General features: G+C 44.2%; 1 protein-coding gene across 7 annotated transcripts in view; it reads right to left on the bottom strand.

Annotated features, from left to right (window-relative positions):
- LOC111245953 (solute carrier family 4 member 11-like) overlaps window positions 1-27,993 on the bottom strand; it is a 424,503-nt gene that overhangs the window by 81,591 nt on the left and 314,919 nt on the right. For 6 of the 7 annotated variants that reach the window (XM_086981588.1, XM_086981587.1, XM_022795003.2 and 3 more), the window contains one exon: window positions 3,831-3,915. The exons of the other annotated variant lie outside the window; for it this stretch is intronic. In XM_086981588.1, coding sequence (XP_086837714.1) covers window positions 3,831-3,915 — 85 coding nt within the window. The remainder of the gene's footprint in view (window positions 1-3,830; window positions 3,916-27,993) is intronic. 7 annotated transcript variants of the gene reach the window in all.

Below are 27,993 nucleotides of genomic sequence, written 5' to 3'. Positions count from 1 at the left end.
TAATAAGTGTGTCAACGTTTAATTCAGAAGCCTATTTACGGAACACTTTGGTAATCCACCTGTTTTCATACATAAACATTCACGAGTGTGATCCTTAGTGCCAGAGTCAAGCGAATATCATGCTTCGTGCCTCAGGCCCCAAAAGGCCTCCTAGTGCCGTACATAGAACGGCAGTACCCTTTTCTTACCATATCCGCTTTTACTACTTTACCGAGCGTAATTGTTATCTTCTGTTGACCCACAACCAGTTTAGGTTCCCATCTAAGAGTCATGGGCACGCATGTACCTACGCACCGACACCATGACGCGTACAAGATAGTAATTCCGTAGCAATTCACCTGTCACACGCATCACGCGGTGTTCGCGCACGTACACGCCCAAAACTCAAGAAACCCAACGTTCGTTCCCAGGGAGAGCCATTGCGGTTTCTGTGTCAGAAGGTTGCCGTGTCTTCACGGCTAAGGTTGCCTTAAGCGATAAAGGTCCGTTTTAGTGTATTTTTGTTTCTACCAACGGCCATGGGCCAACCTCCGTGAACAAGAGAATTCTACGTAATCCCAGTGACACACAGATTTACTTTGTTCCCAGTGTCGACGGTCGCCAATCCTTTTACCCGGCCGGCCCATCTCGCACCAGACAGCTAACACAAACGAGTTGCCTTTATATGCTGCGTTAACGGTTTCTTACGCCAGGACTGGAACCGAGCTCAGCTTAGCCGAATCGATTGTCAAAGGCCACTTTGAAAGGTCATTGCCAATACACAGCCCGTCAGACGGGCCGAAGCAATAGTTGCCCTTCAATGTTAAGGTCACTAGTTCCGTCGGCGATGCTGCTACTGCTGCTACGGACGAACTAGCAAGCCGTTAAGTGATGTAAATTTATCAATCGGAAGCAGACCGTTACTATCCCCTAGCTCATCTCAAACGAATTGTCCATCGGTCAACGGACCCCTTGAATGTGTCTTACATACAGACCAGTGTCTTGACAATAGCAATATCTGCTCGTTCGAACCGTCCACCGGTGAAGCAAAAGGATCATCTGATATCAGACAAGAAGAGGCGATACCAGCAGCTGAAAACGAGGTAAATCTAGCCAGCTCTGTTGCCTCTACTAACCGCTTCCAGCTGTCCGACCGAAGAGCGTCAACCCTTTTCCGTCCACTGAGCCGCCAGTTCCCGACGGCATAGCTCGAAACTGAAACGCATAGAGACTGCCGAAGCTTATCGCCCATTTTTAGAGGGTACCATATAGAATTGTGTATGCATCTCTTCTTTTCACTCTTTTTCTCTTCGCTGGACAATAGCGGAAGTACCGAAAGGTCCAAGAACGCATATAAATTATGGCAGAGGATTGCGTTGACGGCGTCAGTGGTCCGTGACTACGGCCATAACACTTTGCTTCCTATCAATTTTGCATTGTAATCGTGGTAGTAATGGTAAAATGTTAGTTGTAACTGAAAAATTAAAAGTATATAACGTCCCAATTAGAAATGCGATTTAACGGTACTATAGCGCGAAAAGAGGCCATACACCGTCTGTGCACATTTGGAAGTACGCATTGTGTATAACAAAAAAAAAAAAACATAAAATTCATAGCAACCTATCATATGTGACTCCCAAGGAGTGCGTTTTAGTCACAGTCCCATAAACCACTGTTAATAACAATAATAATAATGACTGTTTGGTACGGACTAAAACAGGCTCTACACTTTACTGATGTGTTAGCTTATTACACATATGTATGTTCTGTTTTATTGAAGGGAAAAGGTACACACCGACACATCAATCCAAGGCCTTTGTAGGTTCTATCATACGTTGAATATTTGCATTTTATAGGGTTGACAGTTTCTATTGCCATCTAAACCGCGTCCTTGTTTTTTCGCTTGCGACAAAATAATAGAGTCAAAGTAAAGTGTCCTTTCTGAATACTCTCTAACTGCTACAGAGCAAAGAATTGCTCTGGATCAGGGTGTGTAAACCAATCCTCAACGGCTACATCATATATATTTCAAAAACTTTCTCTGGTGCAAGCATGTGCCACTGTCGCCAATGGCTTCGCAGCTGAATCATGTGTCTCGTTAGTATTAGATAGGTTCAGGGAGAAACGACATAATTACGTTGTCGATTCGTACGCTTGCGACTGGTTGTACATTGTGTAATGGGACAGATACACGCGAGCAATTCGAACCGAGACAGTGTGACAGCCCACAAGACGTGGGTCTATCTACCGACCGAACTAAGTGCAACCTGATGTAGCTTGAGGCAACTGCCAGGAGAGCCCAAAGCCAGTTGGAACATTTCAAGGCTGCGTTGAAGTCTAAAGGTAACAGCAGTACAAATGCTGTGTACTAGTGATATCAGGTGCGGTGAAAAGACAAATAGGTTGTTAGATTGGTTCCGAGGCAGGGTGGTTGACCCCTTCGATTAGGGCTAGTTCGTCGAAACAGTTTTTGGTTAGAACTTCAAATGAACAAGGTAAACGACGCGGTATCACGAGTTATCAAGTTAGAAAGCAAGTTCGCTGCGTCGATACCTTTTTGACAGCATCTACTTAACATTTCTTCGAAAATAGATAGCGAGATTAGGCTAGCGGGGTCCGCTGCGCAAGTAAAAGGCAGGCAGCTTTCTCGGCTCAGGCTTTTGGCTTGAACGTGTGCTCCGTATGCGATGAATGGTGATCTGATATATCGGGAGAAACATCGTCAGAATTTCGGTGCATCGATAGATCGTCATGCAAAGTTCCCCGTCTCGTTCCCTTCACCTTCCGGTGCTTGGCGTATAACGTGCCTGAGCCCTTTCACCTTTCAGTTAGTCTTTTGAGGCTTGAGGGACACACGTTCCCCAAGCTTATGGGAAAGCTTGCATCCTTAATGGTTCATTCACGTAAGAGAAAACTAAGTGGCTTTACAGGGTCTACGCAAGATCCAAAAGCACAATTCTATTTTAGAGAATATCCAGAGTTCCTCTTCGTTCCAGTTCCACCATATCCCAGGTAGAAGGTGGGCTCTACCCAGGTTTTTATCGATAACCACCACTACTAAGACTACTACTGCCTCTTCACTTTGCTTCAGTGTCTATATTCGATGTGGTCCCTCTTAGATGTAGCTTTTACAACTGATTTTTGCCATCATATTCGTGGCCAAGGAAAAGTTGATACTTCGTAAATATCTGAACGTAAGTGAACAAAAAGTCGACCTCAATCGAAAGCAAATAATTTTGCTGAACATCTTTGCATGTTAACATGGTATATATCGTATATATAACATGGTATATATATATATATATATACGACAAATTGGCATATATATATATATGCAAATTTGTCGGCATTGCTCGAACAGAGTATCCTGAAGCGCATGCTTAGCCAGTGACAGCCCATACGATATGATTCCGAAAGATGTTATTAAATTCCCGATCATACTTTTTTATTCAATCAAAGTACGAAATCGATACATGTTGGGACTATTCTCAGTCGGGTCGTAGATTTGTTAATACTAGAATAAATCCTTATGACAACTGCAAGTTACGGCTGAACGAGAAGGTGAAGATACCACTTCTCGACAGTCAGATTAGATAATTACAGCAAAAGCAAGGGTATTTGTGTTTTTTTTTTACAAGAGTAAAAGGACACGAGTACCTGAAATATTATAGTTGGCTTTATTTAAGAAAGCCTGACCTTAACGTGTGACCTAACAAACCATCTGTCTATAGATCAACATATAGATCCAATTCTATATACACTCAAGTGCGCTTACTTATTACAACAGCTGTTTTGTACCTAAATGTTAGATAAACAAGCTATTAATTGTCCATTTCATATACGATCCTTACACTGCGCAGATCCATGACTGATCGTAGTCAAATCCACCGCCCTCTCTCACGTAGGTTCCCTGGATAGTTCGAGACAGGAGGTGCACTGAAAAAAAAAACGTAAGTACAAATCAACGAAAAAGAGAAACAATATTGTCAGTCTATTCATTATCGTTATGTGGTCAACAATGTGAAGATATGCCAGACCCAGCGTCTACGATTCTTGAACGAGCGATTTGCAGAAAAAAAAACAGCATCGAATTGGTTATATAACGCAAAACAACGTAAATATCTGCTATAATCGATATTAGGGTTCATAGGGTGCAATATCTTCAGGTGATCTTTGTTCCTATAACCCCAGTAGAACATTGTATACAGGAACTTACGCAGTAATCGATAATGCTGCATTTATTCCATGCCCTCTCTAACGTAGTAGTAGTACCGAAACGATGGGCACAATAGAATCGTCATGACTTCGTTAAACAGACTATGAAACAGAGATCGACTATGAGAAACGAATTTTTGAATCGGCGTCTCGTCTGTGATGAGAAATGGTGCGTCCGGAATCAAAGAATTTTTATGAAAATATGTCTTCATATAAATTCACCGTATGAGATTTGCTCCAGATTGCTCGGAGTCAAAGAAGCCCGTTCGTTATTAAATACGCGTATAAAAACGAGTACATACATATCTTTTAGCTATTACAAATGCATGAGCCAAGACAATTGCCCCCAATCGAAGCGTATTTGTCTTTTTGACGTGGCATTACGCACGGTAAATCAGCATCGACTCAAACTGTGGAAGCAGACTGTTGTTTCGGAACGAGATCCTGACCATCAGTGACCATGAAAAATGGTACAAGTTTGACCCATATCGCCTACTTAAACATCATTGAATATGAATGATATTTACACATAAGGCTGTCAACGAAAATGCATGGAGCAGTTATCGTCTCGTGAAACACTATATAGCAATTTAGAATTTTTCAAAAACCAATTAGTTTATTTTACGGTGACACATATATCTGGATCCGATTCGACTCCATCGCGTTGGAAAGACATTCAGACTGCCACAGGTAGTCTTTGTGTTTGTCTCATTTTTTTCCGTTTACGCTAATCAGGCGTGAACGTGCCTGCGGTTTCATCGCTGCCAGGCAACGTGAAAACGTGAAGGCTGAGAATAAAAGCTTTGTTTTTAAAGCGATCTTCATAGCTATGAGGTTCTGGTATGGTGCAAGCTTGCCTCTGTATTCACTAAAGCCAGCTGGCAATCAATGGATAAACCACCCAGATCAGAACCCGAAAAGGGCGATCCGCGAATCAGGACCCGCGACTTAAAGCAGCGGCAAAAGAAGGACGCAGCAGTTGTATCGCGATAGGACGGCGTTGTCCCAAATGGAAAGGTTGCGGCGAGGCCGCCGTCCTCGCCAAGGACAAGTCGACGTAAAGAAAGCGGCAGCAAGTTACGAGGAACCGTTGTGAGTCTTCATTTATGCCGTTGTCTCATAGCACGCCTTTGCGTTTGCTGCTGTCTGCTCAATGAACAATGACGCCACCGCACTATCGAATGAGCAGTAAGAAGAGGGCAAAGATGAGCAAGAAAAGAGAAGAAATACGCCACGTTGGTTCTCTTCGTGTTTATTATTGAAGTGGCCAAGTGAGGTGGTTGAGCCGGGAAAAATGGTAGAAGAAAGAGGAGCTGCAGGGCGAAAAGGGCTGAACGGTAGGGGGCAGTTTCGGCGACAACGGCCAGCGTGTTGAGGTGTTGTATTTTAATGGGAAGAAAATAGGCAGTAACCGGATAGCATAACCACCGTCTCGAATCGACGCGATTGGTTCTTCAATGCTGGCCATCGAACGAGCAATTGGCTACCGGGGTTACCGGCTGAGTCACAGAAGAACAGCTAGATACGAACACCAACTTTTGTTACTGATAGTGAGTCACGTCATTGTTGAAGTATTAAATAAATCAGGTTAAATGGGTGCGTGGTATATTGTGTTCAACAGGTGACGCTTCCAAATAGGTTAATGGTTTGACTAACATATAATGGGCGTTCGAGGAACTGTGTTAGACTGAAATTAGCTTGACAGTCCATTAACGATGCTACATGCGTACTTCAACATCAAATAACAATAAAATGCGCAAACGCTTGCCGCTAGTGTATTGGATAGCGCGACTACTGTTTACCTTTACTGTTTTGACTAGGTCACACACGAAGTACCTGATACATCGAAACATGGATAAGCAATTGAGGCGTGACTTAAATCAATTATCTTCACGCTAAGGACCCTTAGGTTTTCTTGTGCCTCTCTACTTACACATAGAATTACACGATTAGTGATTTTGGTACTGCCTTTTGATGTTCATCCTGGAAGTAATTACCAAAATTAAAACAGTTAAAACACTACCACAACGCATGCTTTTTCACAGAGATGAAGCTAAATTCCGCAATAAAATTGCAGAAAATTAAGCGCACATATCGACTTTGAGTTGAATCCGTCTGTGTGCGACGACGAATTCCTGTGAAGTCTTGTTCGTGATGAAGCTATTAAAAAACATTTAAATTGTCTATGTGGTAAGCTTAATTCTGCCTCCAGATTTGCTCTGACACTTTTTGCAGTAAACGGCAGGGGTAGTTGTCATTCGAGACAGTCTTTCTATGTTAGAGCACTCCTTTCCCGTCATCTCACCCCATTTCATATCCCGCTCGACTTTTAAGTATCCCTGCACTCATTTGTTGCGAATCCTCCAGGCTCCGACTAGCTTCTACCCACTCAACAACGACGACAAGAAGTGATCGTACACCAAAGATAGAGGGAATGCCGCATTCTGAGCTGTACAAAATGGATACGGAAATAACAGCGTCCGCCGATAGTAAGAGTAATCGCTGCTGCCAAAGTTACTATCGAGCTACAGGACCGCGCTAATTTCCCGGATGCTTTGCGTCGTAACAACTCGAAATGCGTAAGTCATCGTTCTGATTTTGGTTCATTGCTTCTTAAACTGTGCTACTCGATTTTCCATATGGGACGCGGGCGTCCTGGCAAAACGAAACGAAGAATTGTTGACTTCAGAAGAAAAATGGCTGTAGAACTCCGCCGCAGAGACATAAGCCATACATCGTTTGAGAGAAGGGACACGTTGCCAAACGTCATATCCTGAGGTAGCAGAAGCAAAGGAACACCGGTGTTGTAGTATATAGAAGAAGCAGTCTACAGCTGTGTAACGGGCCGGTTACTGAGACCAATATGGTTTCGTCTACTCTACCGCCGTTTCAGTACAGAAAGAAAAGGTTCGCGCTGTACCGTCGCCATACTTATAGTGGTGACTATATAGTGCTTTTAGCTATGGCAAACTGTGGGAGTGTGCAAAAAACAAACATGCTTTGACTTACCACTCTAATAATCATACCAAATAATCATATTATAGAGTAGCTTATAGAATAGCTTCTGCATTTCCATAAGCTACCTATAGGTAATACCCACGGATCGACTATCCAGCTGATAGACACCCACAAGTCATCATGTCACGTGGGTATTTGATGATTCTTCGTTCTGTTCGTATCGGAATCGCGGGAGCAACTGCATTCTCTTCGAGTTTATCAAGCTTACCATCATTATTCGCGCCTTTGCAACAAAACGTTCCGCGTTTGACTCTGGATTGGTTGCAGAAGAGATGCCAAAGGGGAACGGCCCCAGTGCGCTCGCTCGCCGTTCCACGCGATACTATAACATGTGTGGTAGTACTACATTCTGCGACAGTTACCCTGCTGCTGCTAGCCGTCGGTCCCGCTATTTGTTCCTTCTGGTGCGTCGCTAGTCACCGAGGTTATTTGTATCAATATTGGGTCCGTCTGCCGGCTCCGCCGTCCAATACTGTAGTGCTGTTGTTACTATTGGCAGCAGCAATAACAGTAATAGGCGGGGAGAAGGGGGTAGAGGTACTCGCCAAAGTCGTAGTAATAGTAGCCTTCGTTTTCTTGTTTTCCGTTCAATGGCTGTTGTTCGCCTCAGACCGTCGTCTCCTCGTCAAAAGCCCTAAAACCCTCAAGGGGAGGTGGTGAACGATAGGGCCTGGCTGGCTAAAGGACGTCAAAATCGGTCGACGGGGGATTGGAAGAGGTCATCGATTGTCGGCTTAAGTAACCTCTTCCTTCGCTGATCAGACAGGTTACCTATGGGGCCGTCGAACTAGTAAGGGAAGCCACACAGCACTCAAACAAAGAGACGCAGAGGACACGAACACAAAGACCAAAGCGGTGCTACCTGCCTTTTTTTTCGTTGGAATGAGACAGTGCTCTCTCTGAGTAGGCTGTGATCGACCAGCTGGCTCTGGATAGACCTATACAATATGGCATTAAAACATTTGTCATACGGTTAGGGGCTTTAAAGGGACTTTTGCTGCTGTAAGCGTTTACAGGCAGCAACGTTGGTGACAGCAGGAGCCAACTATCAACAAGCCTGGCAGCATCAACAACGGTAAATACCCACAGAAAAAAAATCCGCCCGCACCTTGTCTACATGGCCGCCTTAACCAACCTGGTTATGTTTAATGACAAAGGATTCCGGTTGCTGCAACCAACACAGCTGGTCTTTCAACTATCACCTTTCTTTTCTTTGTTCTCTCTTCGATACGGATTCTGGTAACATCCGGGAAAGGAGAATCTCGTTCCCTCGCCCTAAGTCCCACCCGGTCACCACGCAGCGTGGTTAGCCGGTTCTTTGTTCACTAACTATGATCGTTGCTTCTAACGAATGGTTCGGTGGCTCGGCTCCTCGACAACTTTGCTCGTTCGACGTTCTCATTGCTGTCATTGTCACCGAGCCAGGGCAGTCCCTTGGCTCGCGTTTTTCAGCTGTAAATTCTATCTTTGCGCGCCTGTTCCACGGTGGCGGCAGGTACAGTTTGCTGCTGCCGGTGGTAAACGTACTGCGCGAGTAGCGCATCGGCAGCTGCTATTGGCTGCTGTCTCTTAGAAAGTAAGAGAGGTGGCTGGCAGTGGCAGCAAGGGGTACTCAAGAAACAGGAGCTGGATGGCGTCGCCAATAACAACAATGACAGCAGCAACAGCTCGAAGCAAAGTTGTTTCGAACCCACAACACAAGAGCATCTTTGGGGAGTTTACCATTGAAGGGCTGTTATTCCTATAGCAGCCGGCTTCACCTTTTTGCACCATGCCTGTGCCTCTAAGTCTCAGTCAGTTACCCGCCGACCGAGTCGGTCGCCATTTTCTGAGGCCTGCGTTCCTTCTTTGCCGCTGTTGGTGTTACTGTTGTTGCCAATGTTGTGCGGTTGCCATAGCTGGAACGTCACTTCACACTCTTGCACTCGTCACGTATGTGAAATGCCCGCGCAAGTGTGTGTATATGCTAACTTTACTGATCCACCATGCCTCCGTCATCAACATCATGATAATAACCATGACCGTTATGGGAAAAGTGAGGCAGTGTCAAGCGCCATTTCCTTGCTTGCCCCTTGTTTTCCCTTAGTTTTCTTTTTTTTTTGCTTGTTACCAGTACTATGTCCTACAGCAGCATCGACACAGTCGGCGTCATCGGCATCGATGGTGGCAGCAGCAGTCACAACGACCGAAGCAGCAGCATCGTGATCATGATCGCGACCGTACCCCACTTATCCCAGCCGGCCCAATTCCAAGCATGTAATTGAACTTAACGCCGCCAATTAAACCAAGCCTCCACTATAGTTGCCATCAACCTATAAGGTTATTACATGCCTTCGTTTCTCCCATGGCAGCTGCTGACTTCCGGGCGCCAGTTTTTAGCGCCGTTCCGACACTGCGTCCCGTTTTTCCGAAGTATCGTGGTTCAGAGTCGGCCAGCTTATTATGCCCTTGTCATTGTTAGGTAGTCGCCTGATACCAGTGGGCGACTTCTGCACGTTCGAGAAGGTGCGGGCTCAACAGCGCTTGCTAGCGACGCCCTTTGCTAGATACCAGCTATGTTACCTCTTCCTGAAGGCACTGTTAGAGCCAGTCGGCGCACTCGATCGCCCCTCCACCGCCGCCAGGGCCAGTATCCACACGTTCAATAACGTCATTACCACATACTCCCCCAACCTCTGTCCCCCTACAGCCACTTCCACAACGTCAAGGTCTTCATAGTTAATTAGCCTTGCAACCTCACCGAAAACAACGTGTAGCCTAGTCCTTTGGTTTATTTCTGTAAGACCGAATCGGCCTGATCCGACTGTACACACGTGTACGCACAGCAGCTTGAACAACGCAAAAGCTATCAGATACATAGACACGTACAAGCATATATAGGCAAACATTTCCCCATTTTCAGGCACAGGTCAACCTGATGGCTGGATTAGAAAACAGGGTATAGCAGGGGTCGCCTAGCAAAAAGTATACCGAAAGGGGTGTTTTGGGATTGGAAGAATCTCATTAGCTGCTGTTCGGTAACGTCCAAGCTTCTTCCCGTAGACTGGCGAAGGACGCTGTAGCAGCCGAAAAGGACAGAAGGCGGGGACGATCGAAACAGAAAAAAAAGAAAAGGAGGGCGAGAGAAAAGGCTCGGATGCCAATTCTGCTGAAGGCTGTAACTCCACAAACACCCTCGTAACCGTCGTTAACAGCTCCTGCGGGTTGGTCCACCATGCACGGGTCTCAGTCACGTTTCGTGGAGTGCCTCGCCCAATAATGCTAGTCGTTAGTGAATGTTTTTACGCGACTTAGAAGCACGATCCAGTAGCTATTGTCCGATTTGCCGAACCCCTGCACCGAGTATTTCATGGGGAATAAATAAGTTCGAATTTTTCGTAGACGTGTAGCCAGCTGGGTGGGCTCAGTACACGAAAACACAGGCTAAGCGTAATCGAATAGTATAAACGAAAAGATAGATATCAGTCACGACTAAAAACGATACAAGAAGCACTATAGGCATAGTTGGTATAAAAGAAATCTGCCAGATAGTGGCTAACAGGATGAGTAAGAAGGTACGCGGTTCGTGTTGCACAGGTGGCTTAAGTGACGCGGAGACTAATCTCACCATCTGGTTTGAGGCTATAACTTCTCATGACAAAGCTCACAGTAGCGGCAATAACGATGGTTGCTGAAGTTGCTTATAATCAAGGACCAATACACAGCCGGAAACTGTTCATAACAGCAGAAGCTGACGATAACTTAACTGGCGCCAATTTTCCGGCTCGTTTGCGGTTACAGATGACTACCCTACTTACCTAGACAAGACACTCATTAACTAATCTCACTTCATAGAACTATTGCGCTGATTATGCTCCAATGGAAATCCTCCACCTGGAATGTACTACAATAGTATAACGAAATGTGCTTAAAAAATTTCCGAAACCATAGCAACTAAGATGGGATGTTTGGGTAGATCGTTGGCATCAGCTGGCCTACAATTAGGCCAACAACAAGATAATCATCACATCGACCAAAAAAATAAGATGGAGGAAATGAAAGCTGTCGCACTTCGCAATGTGAGTACCCCTAATTTTATATTGCCGCATCACTCTATTCATAACCGTAGTGCTAGTACTAATAGTCGTACTATTGAAGCAATAGCTAACTAAGGCCCTATTGGCTCTAGGACCTGAAACATGACTAGAACTAGTAGATTGCACTAATCGTACTCAGGACACACGGGCTTCTATTGCGATTGTGATATGTCTTAATGTGGTCCATTGAAATATTTGATTCCAGCGCTTTTAGCTATTTCCATGGACTTTTGTTTCATGCGTGAGCGGCTGACTCCGTCCTCGCCCACTGTTCCCGTCAAACAGTGTTGTAGTATCACCTGACGCGTCCCATTTTCACCGAGGAAAATGGCCGTGATTGGTCGCACTGGTCGATGTGATCTAGCGTCACAAGCATCGCTGCCGTAAGTCTTACGTCACGATTAAAGCTCCCTTTCCTCTTCCATTACATTCGTTACTCGGCTGTACACCAATTATGTTACTGGGAGTCAAGCGAGGCTCAACAAGGCACGCGTCAAACGGACGGCGCTCACAAGCCGAGAAAGCAGAAAAGGCTGGTATTATTGCTGTTTGCTTTTTTTGTAAACATGGTTGCTATCGAATAGTGGTAGTCATCCAGGAGAAAAGATCAGAAACTTAAACTTTACCACTTCAAGAGGCTGCAGGCTGCCAGTGGTTAAGGTTGGCAAGCGATGACAAAAAAAAAAAGCGAAAAGATGTGGGTGGGAGCGACAACATGGGTGACTAATGCAAGTTGGATACTATTCGTAGTTCCATAAAAGGCTACCTCTAGATTTAGCATAGAGTAGGTTGACGGACGGACGTTGTCTGTGAGGTAGCGGCGATGTTACAAGGGTGACCAAATGAACTTTGATCGTCATTGTTGGTGGACGTAGGCTAATAAACCATTGATGCATCTGCTATACTACGCGTAGTTGCGCAGTTTGAGGACTTGTCACCCTGATGCCGTATGAATGAGGTCAACGTTTAGCAACTGAGCCAAAAATAGGCATTCAACAGTGAGCCGAGGCCAGTGGAAGTGAGCCAGACGTTACGTCACTCATCGCGCTCCCGTTTAGAATGGCCGCAAATAGACTGTTACTAACCAGTAGGAATCGCTTTACTATAGTTCTATGGGTAATCTTAGAAGCACGTGTCAAATGCGGGCATAGACACTTGGTTCGCTTCGCGCCAGGAACCAGCCGTCTGATGGAATGTTTAACGGCTGTGCCGCACGTAAAACAAGAAATGTATACGAATCACATCTCTAAATCATGAATTTCCCCAATTCAAGTCCCCTTAGTGGTACGTCTACCAAATGAACAGCGCAAGCCTATCTATCTAGGGCGCTCTAGAATCATGTAATATTTGGCATTCAGCGAATACTTTGTTGTCAGATAGTTTGTTACTTTCGCAGTGTGCCGATGTACAATTACGGGCTGGCATCAGCACTGCCCGATGCTATCTTCTGCGCTAATTTGTAAACTATTAAAGGGTTCAATGGGAAAACAGTCGTTCCCTCCAATCGTATAGATACTGTGCCACGTTCTGCTGTTACTTTAATTGCTTTCGTTTCTAGATCATAGCTTAACGGAACAGGAAGGGTCTAATCACTTGCAAGGCGTTTCCATCTCCTATCCTTCCAGCTGCCAGGACAATCAATCGCGTCTTGTTTCGGAAAGAGGCTGCTTCCGCTTCCGCATTGATCTTACCCTCATTGTGTGGAGCGCTCATTTTCAAATCAGACAACAAAGGATCGAGCGTTATGGTGGTGCTTATGCCGCTATTGCGGCCGGTAACGTTGCAGCTTCGTCGATATTTCTGAGAGTTCATTTGTATCTGTCTGTCTGCATTTTTAAGTAGTGGTGCCGCGGATGTTCGGGCTGGGCAGGTCCTGCGGGTGAGCTTATTTTGAACGTTGCCGATTAACTTCCTAGACATAAAGTTGAGCAAGCAAAAATGAATATTGTCAGCCCGACATTCCAATCCGTCGACGACAAGGCGGCAAGCGATGGTATCCGATCTGATCCAACGGCTCGTGCTAATCATTTGTGTCATACTTACGGTTTTAATTACAGTTGTTTTACTCGTTGACCGCAATCTTTGCGTAGTATCGAGTAGTCAGAGTACGACGCAGCTGAGTATATTATTGATGAACTGAGAATATTTTTTGACAAACACTTCTCTTTTCCACGTATTTATTAACGATTCAGTTGCCCGCAATATTAGAAATAACGGTACCACTCATAACGGCAAACGCATCAGCGATAACGAAACATTTTCTCTGGTGAAGGAAAGCGGTCCCATGCTTTCGTTTAGCATCGTGTTCCTCGTTTTCGTTGTTATCAGTGTTCTATTATGCCACTGCGTCAAAAAGTAGTGCATACAGATTAAATATCTTCAACAGGAACTGACCTTAATGCAGGTTTAAGACAGACCCAATCAGGTTGTGGTCCATTTGCCCAGCTCACTGGATCGTACGCAATGGCCGTTGCACCGGTGCAAATATTCGGGCTTTCGAGATTCCTCCGAGTTATAACGACTGCAGCACGGGTATGCCCAGAGCGTTACCCCTAATCAGACAAGCTTCCCCAGACTACGCTTTCGCCATCAGCTTGCCAACGAGCGCTGAAGCTTCGCCGCCTTCGCTAGTTGTCCTAACAGCGACATCATCCGGAACAATGGCAGCACCATCTGCGCGGAAAATGCTATCTTAAGATCAGACTGCTCTAAACCGGACTGCTCACCCAGCAACTACTTCAGCTGACTCATGATCATCAGCTACAATTAGTTCTAGAAATGAGCCAAGGATAGTCACACACATCAATCCTAGAACTGCTCGGAGAGGATACCAAATTACCAGTCGAATGGATGTCTTTTCCTCATCTTGGCCTGATACAAGGTCGAGGTTTTTCTACTTGTCAGAGATCGAAACCTTCACCCCACACGAGGTTTAACCCATTTTCGCTCGGCTAATTTCTTCGGTCGCGATGTACCATGCCAACCTACTACCTAGCAATGAAGAATGAAATATCGATGTTAAAAATACTGCGCGGCTCAAAGTTAATCTAGGAAAAAACCTATCCGATACATTACCGTGCTGGCTCTGGCTCTAGTCTATTATTATCAGGATTAGCTGTACCCATTGTTGTGGAATGTTTTTATGGAAAATACTTTATGCGCGTATATATGTATATAAAGCCATATATCATATTGACAAAGATAAATCTTTTCAAGGGTGATTTCCTTATAATAAAAAATAAATCGTTTTTTTAGAAACTGTTCCTACGTATTTTAATTTGAATACACCTTTTAAAAATAATAGTTATTCATTTATTACAGCAAATGAAGTTTGTCGAAATGCAACAACAATAGCAACAACGGAAGTTGCCAAGTTTCGTCCTTTATATTATTATAGGACGCAAAAAATCGATGAAGACAATTCAAACGCTCAACGCCTAACCGAGCAGCTTAAGCAAATGATTCTCGTATCGCTTTCCCTTAACCCGTTATTAATTATAACTTCGTTGATGTAATTACCCGATGCTTAAGATTTCTAGTGCTAGCCTAGTGGGTCACGTATCTGCCTACTTAGGAAAGGATACGCTGTGATTTAGGTCCGAACCCACTGGGAGTAGATGTACGGTTCGTTTCGTGGCGGCTGAGAGCCAACCAACCGTCTATCTGATGCAACGCCCAGCGGTAACGCCAGACGTAAAACTCGGAACGTAGAGGACCTTTAGTTAAACTTATCTGCCGGGGGGATGTAACGAATGGAGTCCTTTCCATGCGAGAGCTGCCTGAATTTTGATGACTTTATAGGCTGTCCACGAGTGACGACAATGGTTCGTTTAAACCACAACAATAACGCGGCTATGAAGGGTTTGTGTACAATAGATACTCATAGATCTTATTTGTCTCTTCCATTGGAACCAGTCTCGGTCACTGATTGCTCGCCACACTTTTTCGACGACAACAAGCGAATGCTGCTGTCGTAAAGAGCCGAACGGACGCGATGGCGGTGAGCGCGTTCACGATGGGTGTATCAGTAACCATATCACTGCCATATATATATAGCCCAATAGACGCCGTGCGCAGCAGCGTCGCTTTGCGAGTTGATTTATTGCAATACATACAGATATATCGAATACGGTGACGCATATGGGTACTGGCCACCCACGATCCTCAGGTTCAGCGGTCCAGAACGACTCGCTTGGCGGTCCCGGGTAGCCTAAGTGGAGTCTATCGCCGCGTTAAGCTGCGCCTGACTATTACGTGGACGCATCACATGGATTTCAATAACAATTCACTAGAATTACCAGCGAAATGCTAGCGAAAGAGAGGAATAGTCCAGCGCTGTTGTGACGGTATCTCGGTTTGTACATGCTTAGATAATGTCATCCGGTTTTGCAATTGTTTAGAGGTCATCGGACCAATGTGACCATATGCATGTCTGCGTGTGTGTTTATCTTTGTTCGAAAAAACGCTGCACCTTGTTCATCAGTTTGACTGTATGTATAAAACAGCTCTGTATGTATAAAAAATCTGTGCGCAGTATTTGACGGTACATATATGCTGGGAGTAAATGAGGTATACGCAAGTAAACAGAGTGTAGGGTTCCCCGGGGCGTCATAAAAGTATCTCCACGAGTAAGCGGACTCGATTAAGCCAATAGGACTAGGCGAAGGCCGGACCGGCCATGGCCAGTTAGTTGTCTGATGAAAGCAATTAGGCCAACAGACTTTTGGTAGAGTTCAGGTAACTCCGATAACAGGCTCCGATTGTCGATGATTCTTTAGCCGACCAACCGAGCTGTGCAAATCCCTAAATCGAGTATCCGCTTGACTCCAAGCGAGCTTTTACTCAGACAGCCCATCTTTTGATATACCAGCAAAACTGTGTAATTGTATTGAATTGTAAGTTTTGCCAAAACCATATTAGCTCGTTTTATCCTAGTCAACTTATTCAGTTAGGTTTTCTTAACTTGTTTTAGTCTGTACTTACGCATCCTTGAGAGTCGCCCATCTTGCCCTCACTTTGTGCTTACTTCTTTATAGAAACATTGTGTCGGGGCTCCAGTATTGGCAGGCCAACATCAAGGGTTGAAACAAGCGGTACCTTTGCCATTCGGTCAAGCGTTTGAGACTTGCCAGGCAGGTTAATTTCTACTCTGGATAGACCTATCTTTGCTAAAAATAGTCTATGATCTCGATTCAAGCTAATGTTCAGCTAAGCCAATGAGAATCTGTTCGGTATTGGATTCGGCACCCAATTTGTAAAAACGACCGTGCAACGCCGGAAGAATATCCGTTCCACCGTACGCCTCAGGTCCGAGAGACTGAACGAAAGATGTGTGTTTTCTTTAAGGGAGACTTTGATCGAACTTGATACATGAAACATCTGCAGAGTTTCGCTTTACTATAACCATTGACCGTTCGACCCTCTTGTCCCTTGGGCGGATCATCTGTATAGCGACTGCGCGACATGTTACTAGCTTTCCTTGATGTCCTTTGAATTGACCTCGCGCGTCTTGATAATACCCCACATAAGCTGATTTAATCTACGATTTAAATGATTCTTATTTTAAAGGATTAATCTTATTTTATCTTTATTACTTGATACATATGACTTCGAGCAAAATTAAATCACAGTCATAAATATGTTTTTCTGGCAACAGAGGATAGACAGATAACAAATATGACAGTAAATTATCAAAAATTGTTACATTTTCTCTGAATACGGGATATAGCTTCGAGTTAAATTCAACAGATTCTATTCTGTATTAAGACACGCGCTGGTAAATCGTCATGAAAAGGTACACACACTTTGTAACTAGTACAAATAGTGCGAGTCTACGATGGCGTTGGTGCGTGCTGTGACCCCTTGCTTGGCGTATTTACAGTCGTCGTATTGTTATGGGGGTAATAACCAGAAAAAAGAACCGTCGTGGAGGTTTTCTTGGCATATGGATCCCGTACTTGTTGAACGATAAAAACATACCCACTAATCACAAGGTAGCTGTGGCCAATGTTTGTATCTGATGCTGGGATACCAATGCATGTGCACGTCGTGCTCATACACTGGCAGGCTCGTTGGTGTTACGGTACGAGGGGCATTTTTGGGCCGTAGTCAAGCGAATCTCGCTATCATGTGAGTTTGCTTTACTTTGCCTGCATAGCCTTCAACGTACATAGCCTTTCACAACAAACCCTCACATTAGGTTTCATTAAACGGAGACTGTTAAGTTTGTGGTGGCGCTCAAATTGCGCTTAAGCTTTCTCTTCTTGCCGCATGCAAGAGTCAATAAGGATGCCATTTTTTTGTCGGAAATCGACCCACTTCTCAACTTAGCTCTCTTTATTTCCCATAATATCACCATTAAATGGCAACATGTCCAAGACGGCCAATCTAACATGAACCATTAATTTGGACAATGAGCTCAAGCAAGCTTAAAGTTGGCTCAGACCAAGTGATTCCGCTAAAATGTCTTTTTGCGCCGCTGCTGGCCATATCTCAGTCTGCCACTATCGCAACCCTTTTCAGTTTGCCTGCGTAACAACAAAATCTATCCCAAGAAGCAACATACAAGGGGCAGGGAAACAAGAGCAAAGGAGGCGATACGGAATTGGCGCCTTCTGGGGCGAACGAAGTATAGGTGGACTGTTTGTGAACAAAGCCCAAAAACAGCAACGACGGCAACAATAAGGACCGGCAGCAGAAGGTTGCATTTACTGGTGCAACTACCCCTCTGCTCGCCGTTTTTACCCGAAAAACTCAAGGGCTGAAAGCCGAAGGGCTAAAATGTGAAGACGATAGTCGACAGTTCAGCTGGCCAGTCAGGATCGAATAAGCCTGTTGGCGGGATGAAGCAAATAAAAATAAAGCAGCCTGTGCACCTGTTCGTCTCGGCGTCGTTTCTTCTATTGGTCTGAAACCGTCTATAGTTTGACGGTATCCGCGTAGCGTTCATAACATTTGCTCCGGTAAGGCCGGTCACCAGAAGAGGTAGCACAGTAAGCAGTAAAAAACATCACCATGGGGGTCGAGAGACGAAGGAAGTGTAAGGATCTGAAGACACTTCGGCCTTTAGAAGAGCGATGCTTAGGGCATCAAGAGCACTAAAAAGAAATAAACTTAGCGAAGCCAAAGTAAGATAAGGTGAACCCCAAACGGCAAGCCAGACGAACGCACTGACAAATGAAAATCTTCGGGACAGGAAAGAAAACCCGGTGACGAAAAGGGTTTCGGTCTATGGTCGGTTTTAGTGGTCGGTGTTCGCCAATGGCCGCAATCTGTTCTGCTGGCGTAGCAGTTGCGCCGTTACCTTTGCCGGCACAGATTGATGTAGAAAAACTGTTAGACCGTTCAGATCACCTTCGACCAGTCAGCTTAAACCTGTTTTTCGCTTATGCACTAGTTGCTGGGCCACTAACCACCTGCATCGCACTTCTGTCGACTGTAAGGTTTCCAGTAGTATTAACAGTACCAAGATCAGAGGCTTATCATCAAGCTCAGCGGAAGAAACGGAAAGTAGCTGCAAAGTGAGTCCGAAGCCTACAGGCGGTAACCTGGCACGCTGAATGTGAGATATGGGTTGCCCATGAGATGGTTTGAAGTACTTTGAAACAGTCGACAAGCTAAAAGACACTAAAATGTATGGCCTGACGGACTACTGCAAAAAAAATGTCACTACGCAACTACTTGCTGTTAGAATTGCTTGTTAAAGAGATATACGCAACAGCTGTTTACTAGAGATGATATTGTTATATTTCATCGCTGCTTTACGTATATATGTATACTAATACGTATCAGTAGTACACATACATGCATTTTTAAATAGTCTGTAGTCTAGGGAAAAAAAGCTAGGACAACAGCTTCAGTAACCAGTATACCTGTGCTTCGTTCTCCACTAAACACTTAAAGACACTCTTTGCTGACATAGTTTTCCATCAGACACCATTTATGTGCTGTCGGCACCATAACCGCTTTCTACAGTAATTGCCAAGATATAACAGAATAGCTGAAAACCTGGTGGAAAACGCATGCCTACGCAACACCTAGACAGCCTAGGCACATATGTTTGTTTAACGACGAAATCTATTTTCATCTTTCGTCCCTGTTGCGTAGTAGCAGCAAATGAGGAAGGGAGGTCGTAAGTTGTGTGCGAAGCGGCAAGCTTCAGACAAAGTTTTCACTGCTCGTAATAACAACGACAACTGCCCAAGCGAAGAGCGTCATCCAGATAAAAACGGTACAGCCAGGACCTTCCTGCTGCCATTGTCCTACAGTACGACGTGCCGTGGCGAGATGTCTATTTTTGACCGCTTTTTTTCTGCCACTTCACTGTATAATGTGATGTCTAGGGAGTCTAGGGACAACGGAAAAACGCAGTAAGAAAGACCCACCGTTCCGTTATTATATCAGTACTCCAGCGTTTATAGCATATGTACTAGTTGCTTGTCGTTGACTTTCCTTGATGCAACGTTCTGGCATCTGAAAATTCGTTCAGAATCGAGGTACTAACCCGATTAGCGCCCTCCTGTATCTTTACGGTGACATGGTGTGGGCGCCTACGTGGTTTTGTTCCGTTGCTCGATCAACCTAGTAGTCGTTGTAATAGTAGTGGTTGTAGCAAAAGTAGTTGTTACCAGTATTGGTAATAAGCAGCGCGTTGGTTTCGAAGTTACTGTTCGCCGCACAGCTGCTGCTGCTGGCGTACGGTGGACACGGTTCTCGTGGAGTGCTGTTGCTGGGTGGTGATGAAACACGATGTACCCGTGCGTTGTTGGTGGCCTTCGTTATCCGGTGGGTCTGCTAGTTCCCAGCTGACCCCGCCCCGTCTCATGGTAGACCCAAAACGAAGCAGATGGCAAGAGAGGGGATGTGGTGAGGAGAAGGGACTGCCGTGTATAAGTGTAGGGGGTACAGTCGTTACGGCCGGAGGAAAGAGCTGAGAAGAACAATGGGACCAGCCTTGGGCGGCTACGATGATGACGCCTGGGCCTGCGAAGGCGTCAACATTGCCACTATAGCGCCGGCGGTGGTAGTAGTGGTGGAATGGTCATCGCAGAATGTGATAATGTGATTTAGCAGTGCAGCGACGAAGCCAAGTGACCGTGTGGCCACTGATAGCCCAACGTCCTAGACCCATGTGATTATAGCACTTTGCCGTCATCCACATCTAGTAACTGTAGTCTGCCTGCACTTACAGAACAGAGGTACTAGTGTAAAGGCAACAAAACAAGGGAAAAGGGAGAGACTCTTTACACGAGCAGTTATAGATCCATATCGAAGCACATGCGAACGAGCGAGCAAGCACATATACACGACGACTGAATAACTTATACGGATATATGCACATACATGAACTCACATATTTGACAGGCACGAGTAGCCTGTGAGTGAATATGATGCGGATGGAGTAACGTAGTGTAGTTTTAGGAATGTACGGGGGCTGAGACGGTCCTGAGGAGTGTTCTGTGCTTCAGCAACCGGAGACACACGGGACGACGTGCCCAGAAAGTCCTTCTGGTGGCCGGCGTTGCTACTGCTACGGCTACAGCTGTTGATGCCCGTCTTATTGTGCCGTCCTCTACAAGTCAATACGCTGTCTAATACACGAGTACACAGCGACCGCGCAAGCTACAGAGAAGTGAAATAAACGCAAGCGCTTCGCCTTTGCAAGTCCATCGTTCACTGAGCTTGTTTGCGCTTATTTGTGTACACTGTACTAATTGACGGAATGTCTTAGGCACTGAATTAAAGAAAGGGGATATTATTGACCTTGTCAGATTTAGCTTTATTCAAGGCTCTAAGGGCTATTAAGGAGCAATTCGCTGGTGCGGTATTGGTAAACGAGAAATTTCAAATTACAGAAGTCAAGCTGTTTCTCGACTAGGCAAGAACTACGGACAGAACGATGAAAAGGGTCAGATTGAAGCTGGATCTTGGGTATATACACATCATGGTTTCGGATACATGACGAAACTATAACTAGGCTAGGTAGCTAGTGCGGAAAACCGTCTTTAAACCTAGGGCAGGTTCAGCGGAGTTCTTGTTGTTGCCAGCATCAACAATTGCGCTAGCGAATTGCGTGAGCACAGGAAGCACAAGGACAGGCCTCTCAGGTCGTTATAAAGCGACGAAGCCGTAACAGTGTAACAAAATATGTTACAATAATCGTTTGATGGTCAACACGACAAACAACAACGGCGCTGATCTCACTTTTAGCACTAATTACATGGGGCCATCTGCCCTAATTACCTAGATCGCTAGCTGTCCACCCAACATATAGAGTAGCTTGACATGTCTTAATAGAGCTGCGAACACAGTTTGCTTGAGCCCTTGAGTTTGGCGCACGATTCGTTCCTCTAGTTCGGACGCTAGGTGAGCGATAGCGAACAAACGAAATATATTATAAATTAAAAAAAAAAACAAAATAGTTCCATAAGGCGACGTCGAGAATGGGACACTGTTCGAGAAGTTATAATTGTGATTATCCTATCGTTACATTGCAGAACTACTATAGCCTGACACATATTGTCTTCGAATATTTTTCTATTGAATATCTAGATATTAGAATATAATATATAGAATATAAATATGTCGTTCTATTAACGCTGTTATGTGGTTTAGTTTACGGCCTCTAACTAGAAGTTTGAAAAGTTACCGACAGGCTCCCTACTTTATGATGCATGTAAGCCAAAGCGAACAGTAATGTCGTCTGCATTTTTCTCATAATTACCGGGAACGGTGCAGGTTTTCGAATAACATTCATTATTTGCACAGGTCGAGTGTGCATAACGCACAGCAAAGCACAAGCCCATAATCTCGGGCCCTTTGCGATGTAGACCTTGAACACGGAAAAAAGGCATAGTAAGTAGGTATTCGATCAGGTTCCAAAGTAGCCTTTTATATTCGGTTTTAAATAGAACGTTTAGGTATAGACGAAGTCTCACTGACTTCGTTTGCTATTTGTTAGCAGCGTCGTTGGTAACTTGAACTTACATGATATGGTTCTGCTACAGCTGGAAAAGCATCGGCCGTATTGCCACAGCCATGAGGACAAGAGCAATATAAACCTAGACAAACGTGCCAATGTAATGATCATAATCGAACAGGGTGCAATAATGATGCCACTGCCACCAGCACTACTCTATCTAACAACACTTCGTACAGAGTAGATTGTAATCAAAGCGATTAACAAACAATCATATGCTTTTCATATCTGATCAATCAACTAAGCTGGCTGATGAAAGAAACAAATAGCCAAAACTGCAACATTTCTTCTAGCAATACGATTGTGTCACTATCGACATCCATAGTCACAACATCAACGAAAGAAGTCTAAAATAAACCCGTTGCTTTGACTGTCAAAGGGGGGTCGGCGTTGGTAACCGCAATAGGAACAGCGACGGTAGGCGCCATAGTCGAGAAACAGAGCGGATTATCGGGTTGGTGTCGTACATTTTAATAAACGCCTTTCTATGGAACCAGTGGTTTCTCGAAACATGACAGAGAATAAATCATTTCTACAGGTGAGACGCAACAGCAGTGCAATGGCAGCGAATATTCGGTGTTCCTCCTGCCTGAAGCGTCCCTGGCATCGTTTTCTATTCTTCTGAATTCTTATGGTGGCAAACTCACGGCTAGCTATTTAGATGAGTACGTTATGCTTGTATATACGTACGGTACGAATAGTTTTCGAGGCATGTTGTAAGGGCTGAGGAAAGGTGGACAGAGACATTGAACCTTAGTTCGGTAATGGTGCTTCCGTCGTCTTACCTCCATCGCAAACAATTTCAGAACATTCGCGAAGCTTTTAAATGTCAAAATTTCTATCATACGTCATCTGCGAAGAAAAAGATATCGATAGGGAGATGGATGTTTCCGAGTGGTTATCAGTCAAAGAGATGAATTGACCAAAAAACGACTCAACCTGGAAGGACCGATTGCGGTAACAACAGCAGCGGCAGCTGACGTATGATAAACAACGGAATGCCGCAAAGACTATTGGGCTTAATGGGTTATATTGTCTCTTGTAATATTTACATTTTAGTAATAGGCAATTAGGGTGGGTTCGCGATTTACCTGGAAAATCATGTTCGTCGTAATATCCTCTTTATGTGGAAAATGCCATTGAGTTAGGTTAAAAGTATCCATAGGCTAGTTAAGCGAACTTCATAGAGAAATTATCAAATCTGCTCTTCGCTTATTTCATACAAGATCTCCTTGATACTAGTTAGCTGATTGGAATCAGTACAAACTAGTTAAAAATTGCTTTATAATATGAGTCAATAAATAGATACCTGAAAGCACAACTATTTTTTATGAGATTTCTTTGAACACTCTTTGCTACTGTTACTAGTCGCCCTTGCCCTTCAGAACGGTCAATGTTAATAGTTTCAGAAACTATCGATATACATCCTCTATGTAGTACACTTTATACAGTTTAAGAAATTAGACGCCAGCTAAGTAGAAGACAATCGGATGGATTAGGTCGAAGGATTCCTTCAAGATCTAATTTTTTTTAAACATATGTAATCTCTGTTTGGATTTACCATCATCTATAAGGAAAGATGTCCCTGTTTACGTATTTCCATGCCTACCGTACTTTATTAATGCCATATATGGCCATTACTGAAGTCATGAAGCACAAATTTCCGCCCAGCTCAATGGCCTCTTTAGGACACGATCAATTTCAGAGATCCAGAAGAGTCCAGAATAACGGCAAGAGGTCGGTACACATTGGTCTCTTCTATTGCAGCATATGCTGTGGATTTTCATCGCCCACCTCCATTAACGCCATGGTATCCGTCATTACGAGTGGTTCAGGTATTGCAGGTAAAAGTCTTTATTTCAAACCAAACGAAGCAGTATGCCCTCAAAAACTTCGAAGAGTAGCTATACGCGGTACGTCGCATCGGCTGTTTGGATCAGGTTCTTTTATGTTGATCAAATGAAAACTCAAACGAAAGCTGGTGAAAAAAAGCACAATTTTTTTTAAAACTCTTTGGTTTGGGACGAGTGAAACAATCGACCTAAACTTATCTGTTAACTCGATAATAACAATAATAATACTTTATATTATTTCCAATAACCGATAAAATTACACGATGCACGACAAAGCGCGCGGAAATACATTATTAAGAAATGATACACGCGGTAGCTTAGTCTTCCTGAGCAATATGTATGAAGTGAAGACACGCTTTTATTAGCGCATTTTTTAAACGGCCTTTTGTGCTTCGACTGCTGTCGGGGTGTATTGAATCAAAACGGTCCATATTCAAAGCAAATAAACATACATATTCAACTGGCAAAGCCTGTAACAGTAGAAGGTAACCAAACGATAGAAGACACACACATATATATTATGCAAATCGATAGGTGTTATTTGTTTTACAGAGAAGATGGGTTGCTTCGGGAAGAGTGGCTGTTCGTCGGTAAATTGTTGTGTCTCGTCAAGGGTAAGGCACGCCAGGCCGAAACGAGCTCTGGCCAAGCATTTTTGAACAGAATTACGATCCTGTAATGAGTGCTACGATGCTAGAAACGTGCCAGTGGCCATCAGTAGTCGTAGTTTACCAGCGGCAAGATCTGCTCCGAACGAGAAGCCTTAACTTATCCGTTTTCGATTGTTTAATTGAGCCTGACTTGTCTATAGAAGGCCAATGATAGTTATAGCGTGCATGGTGGTACATATACTCAACAAAATCTACATTATTCTTTCAACTTTTCTATTGCCACATAGCATTTTTGTGACATTATTTATTATAATTTGTTTATGCATTTACTAACTAAAGCATCTAGACTACAATTATACTTCAGTTATTCACAAGGACTACAAACATCGTCGCTGCTACTACAGAGGATATGGCCTGGTGAAACCGAACCTAAGACGTTCCAGATGCCGGCATACGGTACCTTTTGCAGGACTACGGGGTAATAGGTGCATTAGAGCGCATTGTAAAAAGCAACTTATATGCGACGCTCTCGGAAGTTTGCACCAGCCGACACTGTGAACTTTAAATATCAGGCAGTCGCCACGCTTAGCCACCGATGGTGCACCGAACAGAGAATCATATTTGCTTTATTGTCAGGTACAACTGTAACGGCAGTAGTCACCCTCGAAGCCCAACTAATAATCACTTTATAAAGTAGACGCTTGCATAGTGAAGCAGTTGATACATCCCAATTGTCTTCAACACCTCTCAACTTCTCCCCAACTGTTGGCAATACGAGCTATACAAATAGTTGCAAATCAATTTTTATAGGATATTCGCAAGCGCCATTTCTCTTCATAAATGAAACACATCCCCAAAGACATCTTCATATTTGAACTAGTAATAATTTTTTTAATAATTTGCATTTTCGCACACCGAAAAATTCTAGTAGATAAGTTCAGAGTTTATTGTAACTTCGTCATTAGATGTCTCCCTTCTTGGGGTTCCGCTAACATAAAATTGCCATATTACTCCGTAGCAGTTTCTACATAAATCGGATTTTACATATGAGACTACTAATAACATTATCAAAAAGCTAACTGTACCACAATTATCATTTGCGTTGTCTTCGATCTGTATGTCTTGGTCAAGGATTGCAAAGTTTATGATGTTATTCATCAATGCATCGATCTCAGCCTCCGAGGCCTGATCATCGTGTCGTTCGTAGACATAACAATAAATGCAAGTGTCCCAGAGTTCCGCCGCTAACCGATAATATGTTTTATGTATAGCAAAACGTTATCTCTTCGACTATGCAATACGTGTTAAGGCTTGACGCTAACAGAAAACATACCGCAATAGCTGATGTCCGAAAGCCAAATGCCGACGGCGCTAGCGGGGTTGGCGGCACCAGCGGGCATGTCCAGAACTCGATGTATGTGACGATTTTAAATATTAAACGCTTAGGTCGCGACCTATCAATGGGCATCGGCTTCCTAATTTACCGTTAATAGAATAACAACATGTGTTATTGCGGACCTACTTCTTTTATGCAAACGGAGAATTTACCTTTCTACCAAATCTTCAATCAGTGCTTTTAACAGCTGCTGCTTTGCTTAATCGTGCTCACTTCTGTTAATGCGATACTCCGCCAGTTTCGCCAGAATAACCGTATTAACCGTTACTCATTGAATCTAGCGGCCAACTGTGTCATGTTGTTCTCTGCGTGCCATCGGTGCTTATCAATCACCAGTTACCAGAGTTACCAGAACGCGGTCAGAGTCATCACGAAGTGTTTGAAAGGTCACGCTAACAACGGATTTTACATCTAAAGACCAGTCTGCTAGAAGCAACCTGGCATGCATGTTAAATCGTGGTCCGTCGTTATCAGAAGTTTAGCATTTATCTGCAAAGTAGCTATCGTCGTCTAAGATAGGTAAATCTGAAATAAAGCTGAACATTGGCTAGCGCAAGGCCCAAGCGCTAGTAAAACACAGGTAAATTAAAGGGTGTCAATAAACTCTACAAAGATCAATTGCTGACTGGTTGCGATGACGGCTGTCATAGGAATAACAAAATCCGCATCATGTAGCATGACTGGCTGAATGTACGCGGAACCTTATCGTTCTTGTATTCAAGATAAATCCGGAATGGCGTCAGCAACAAAATGTCGGGACGCAAATTGCAAGAGATGCTGCTACCGTTGACAATAATGTAATGTTGAAGTTATATTAATAGTGGCATTGTCTAATCTATTTTTTGTAGCATAAGTGCTGCGATCGGGCTAATAATCTTTAGTCTTCTTAAAGCAATAAAGTTATAATAGTTTTATTACGTCACTGTTGTTTTATGAATTGACTTCTACATTCGTCTATTTCGACAACTGACACAGCTTATGGTCAGTTCTGTAAGAAACAACCGAAGCAGCAAATGTTCCGAAAACGGCACCCCTTCATAGCGTATTGCCCAAATAGTTAGGTAAATACCAAGGGAATTATTTTACCTAACGCATACGAACATGGTATTGCAACCTAATTTACTGCACTAAACAACATACATCGTCAACTGAGGGGGCAGATTTGAAAGCCCACAAACAGGCCGGGTATAACATCGGCATAGGTTCATAGGTTTCTACGCAATACAGCCATCATGAAGCATTGCTCCATGTTTGTCAGCTCCCAGCAAATTTTCCCAGCAGCAGCCCAGTTGCAAATTTTCTGTGTCGTTCTTGTTTGTCGCCTCTTCCCACGCTTACCTGCCAGATACGTAGGTATATGCACAACCAGCGTGCGTGTCGATCAGCAGAAAAATCGACCAAGTCGTGCAGGCTGACGCATCCCCCGCACCATGGGTTTCTTGTCACTCCCTTATAATTTGCGTACGGGTAGGGACGTGTGACCTATATTGGATTCCTTCGAGTAAGGAGTGTATGTGGGGTGTCCACCGCTATTGCTGTCGCTGTATTAGTGTCTAGCCACTCTCAAAGCAGGGGTTCAGCGGTCAAGCCGTGCCCGGCTGATGCCCTGTGTTCGACGCTTGCGGGACGGTATGTGTTAGGTAGGCACACCAGTGTCGGTTTGCACCGGGCGACAGCTGTATTGCTCTACACTGTTGCATCCGTATTCTAGCTTCTGCGCCGTGGATTCGTCAGTTTTTTCAGAAGACCCAAAATTGTTGAAACGCGATCCGTTTAAAGACGGTTTTAACTAGCAGAAAAACACGTGAGCATAGCTGGCAGTCACAGGTGCAACCTATGGCGGTGACGCAGAAGTAGTAAGGGCACA

Source organism: Varroa destructor, unplaced genomic scaffold (assembly GCF_002443255.2).
Source record: "Varroa destructor unplaced genomic scaffold, Vdes_3.0 BEIS01000002.1, whole genome shotgun sequence".
Lineage (NCBI taxonomy): Eukaryota > Metazoa > Arthropoda > Arachnida > Mesostigmata > Varroidae > Varroa > Varroa destructor.
The sequence above is the reverse complement of the archived record's forward strand: the minus strand, read 5'-3'. Positions and strand labels throughout refer to the sequence as shown.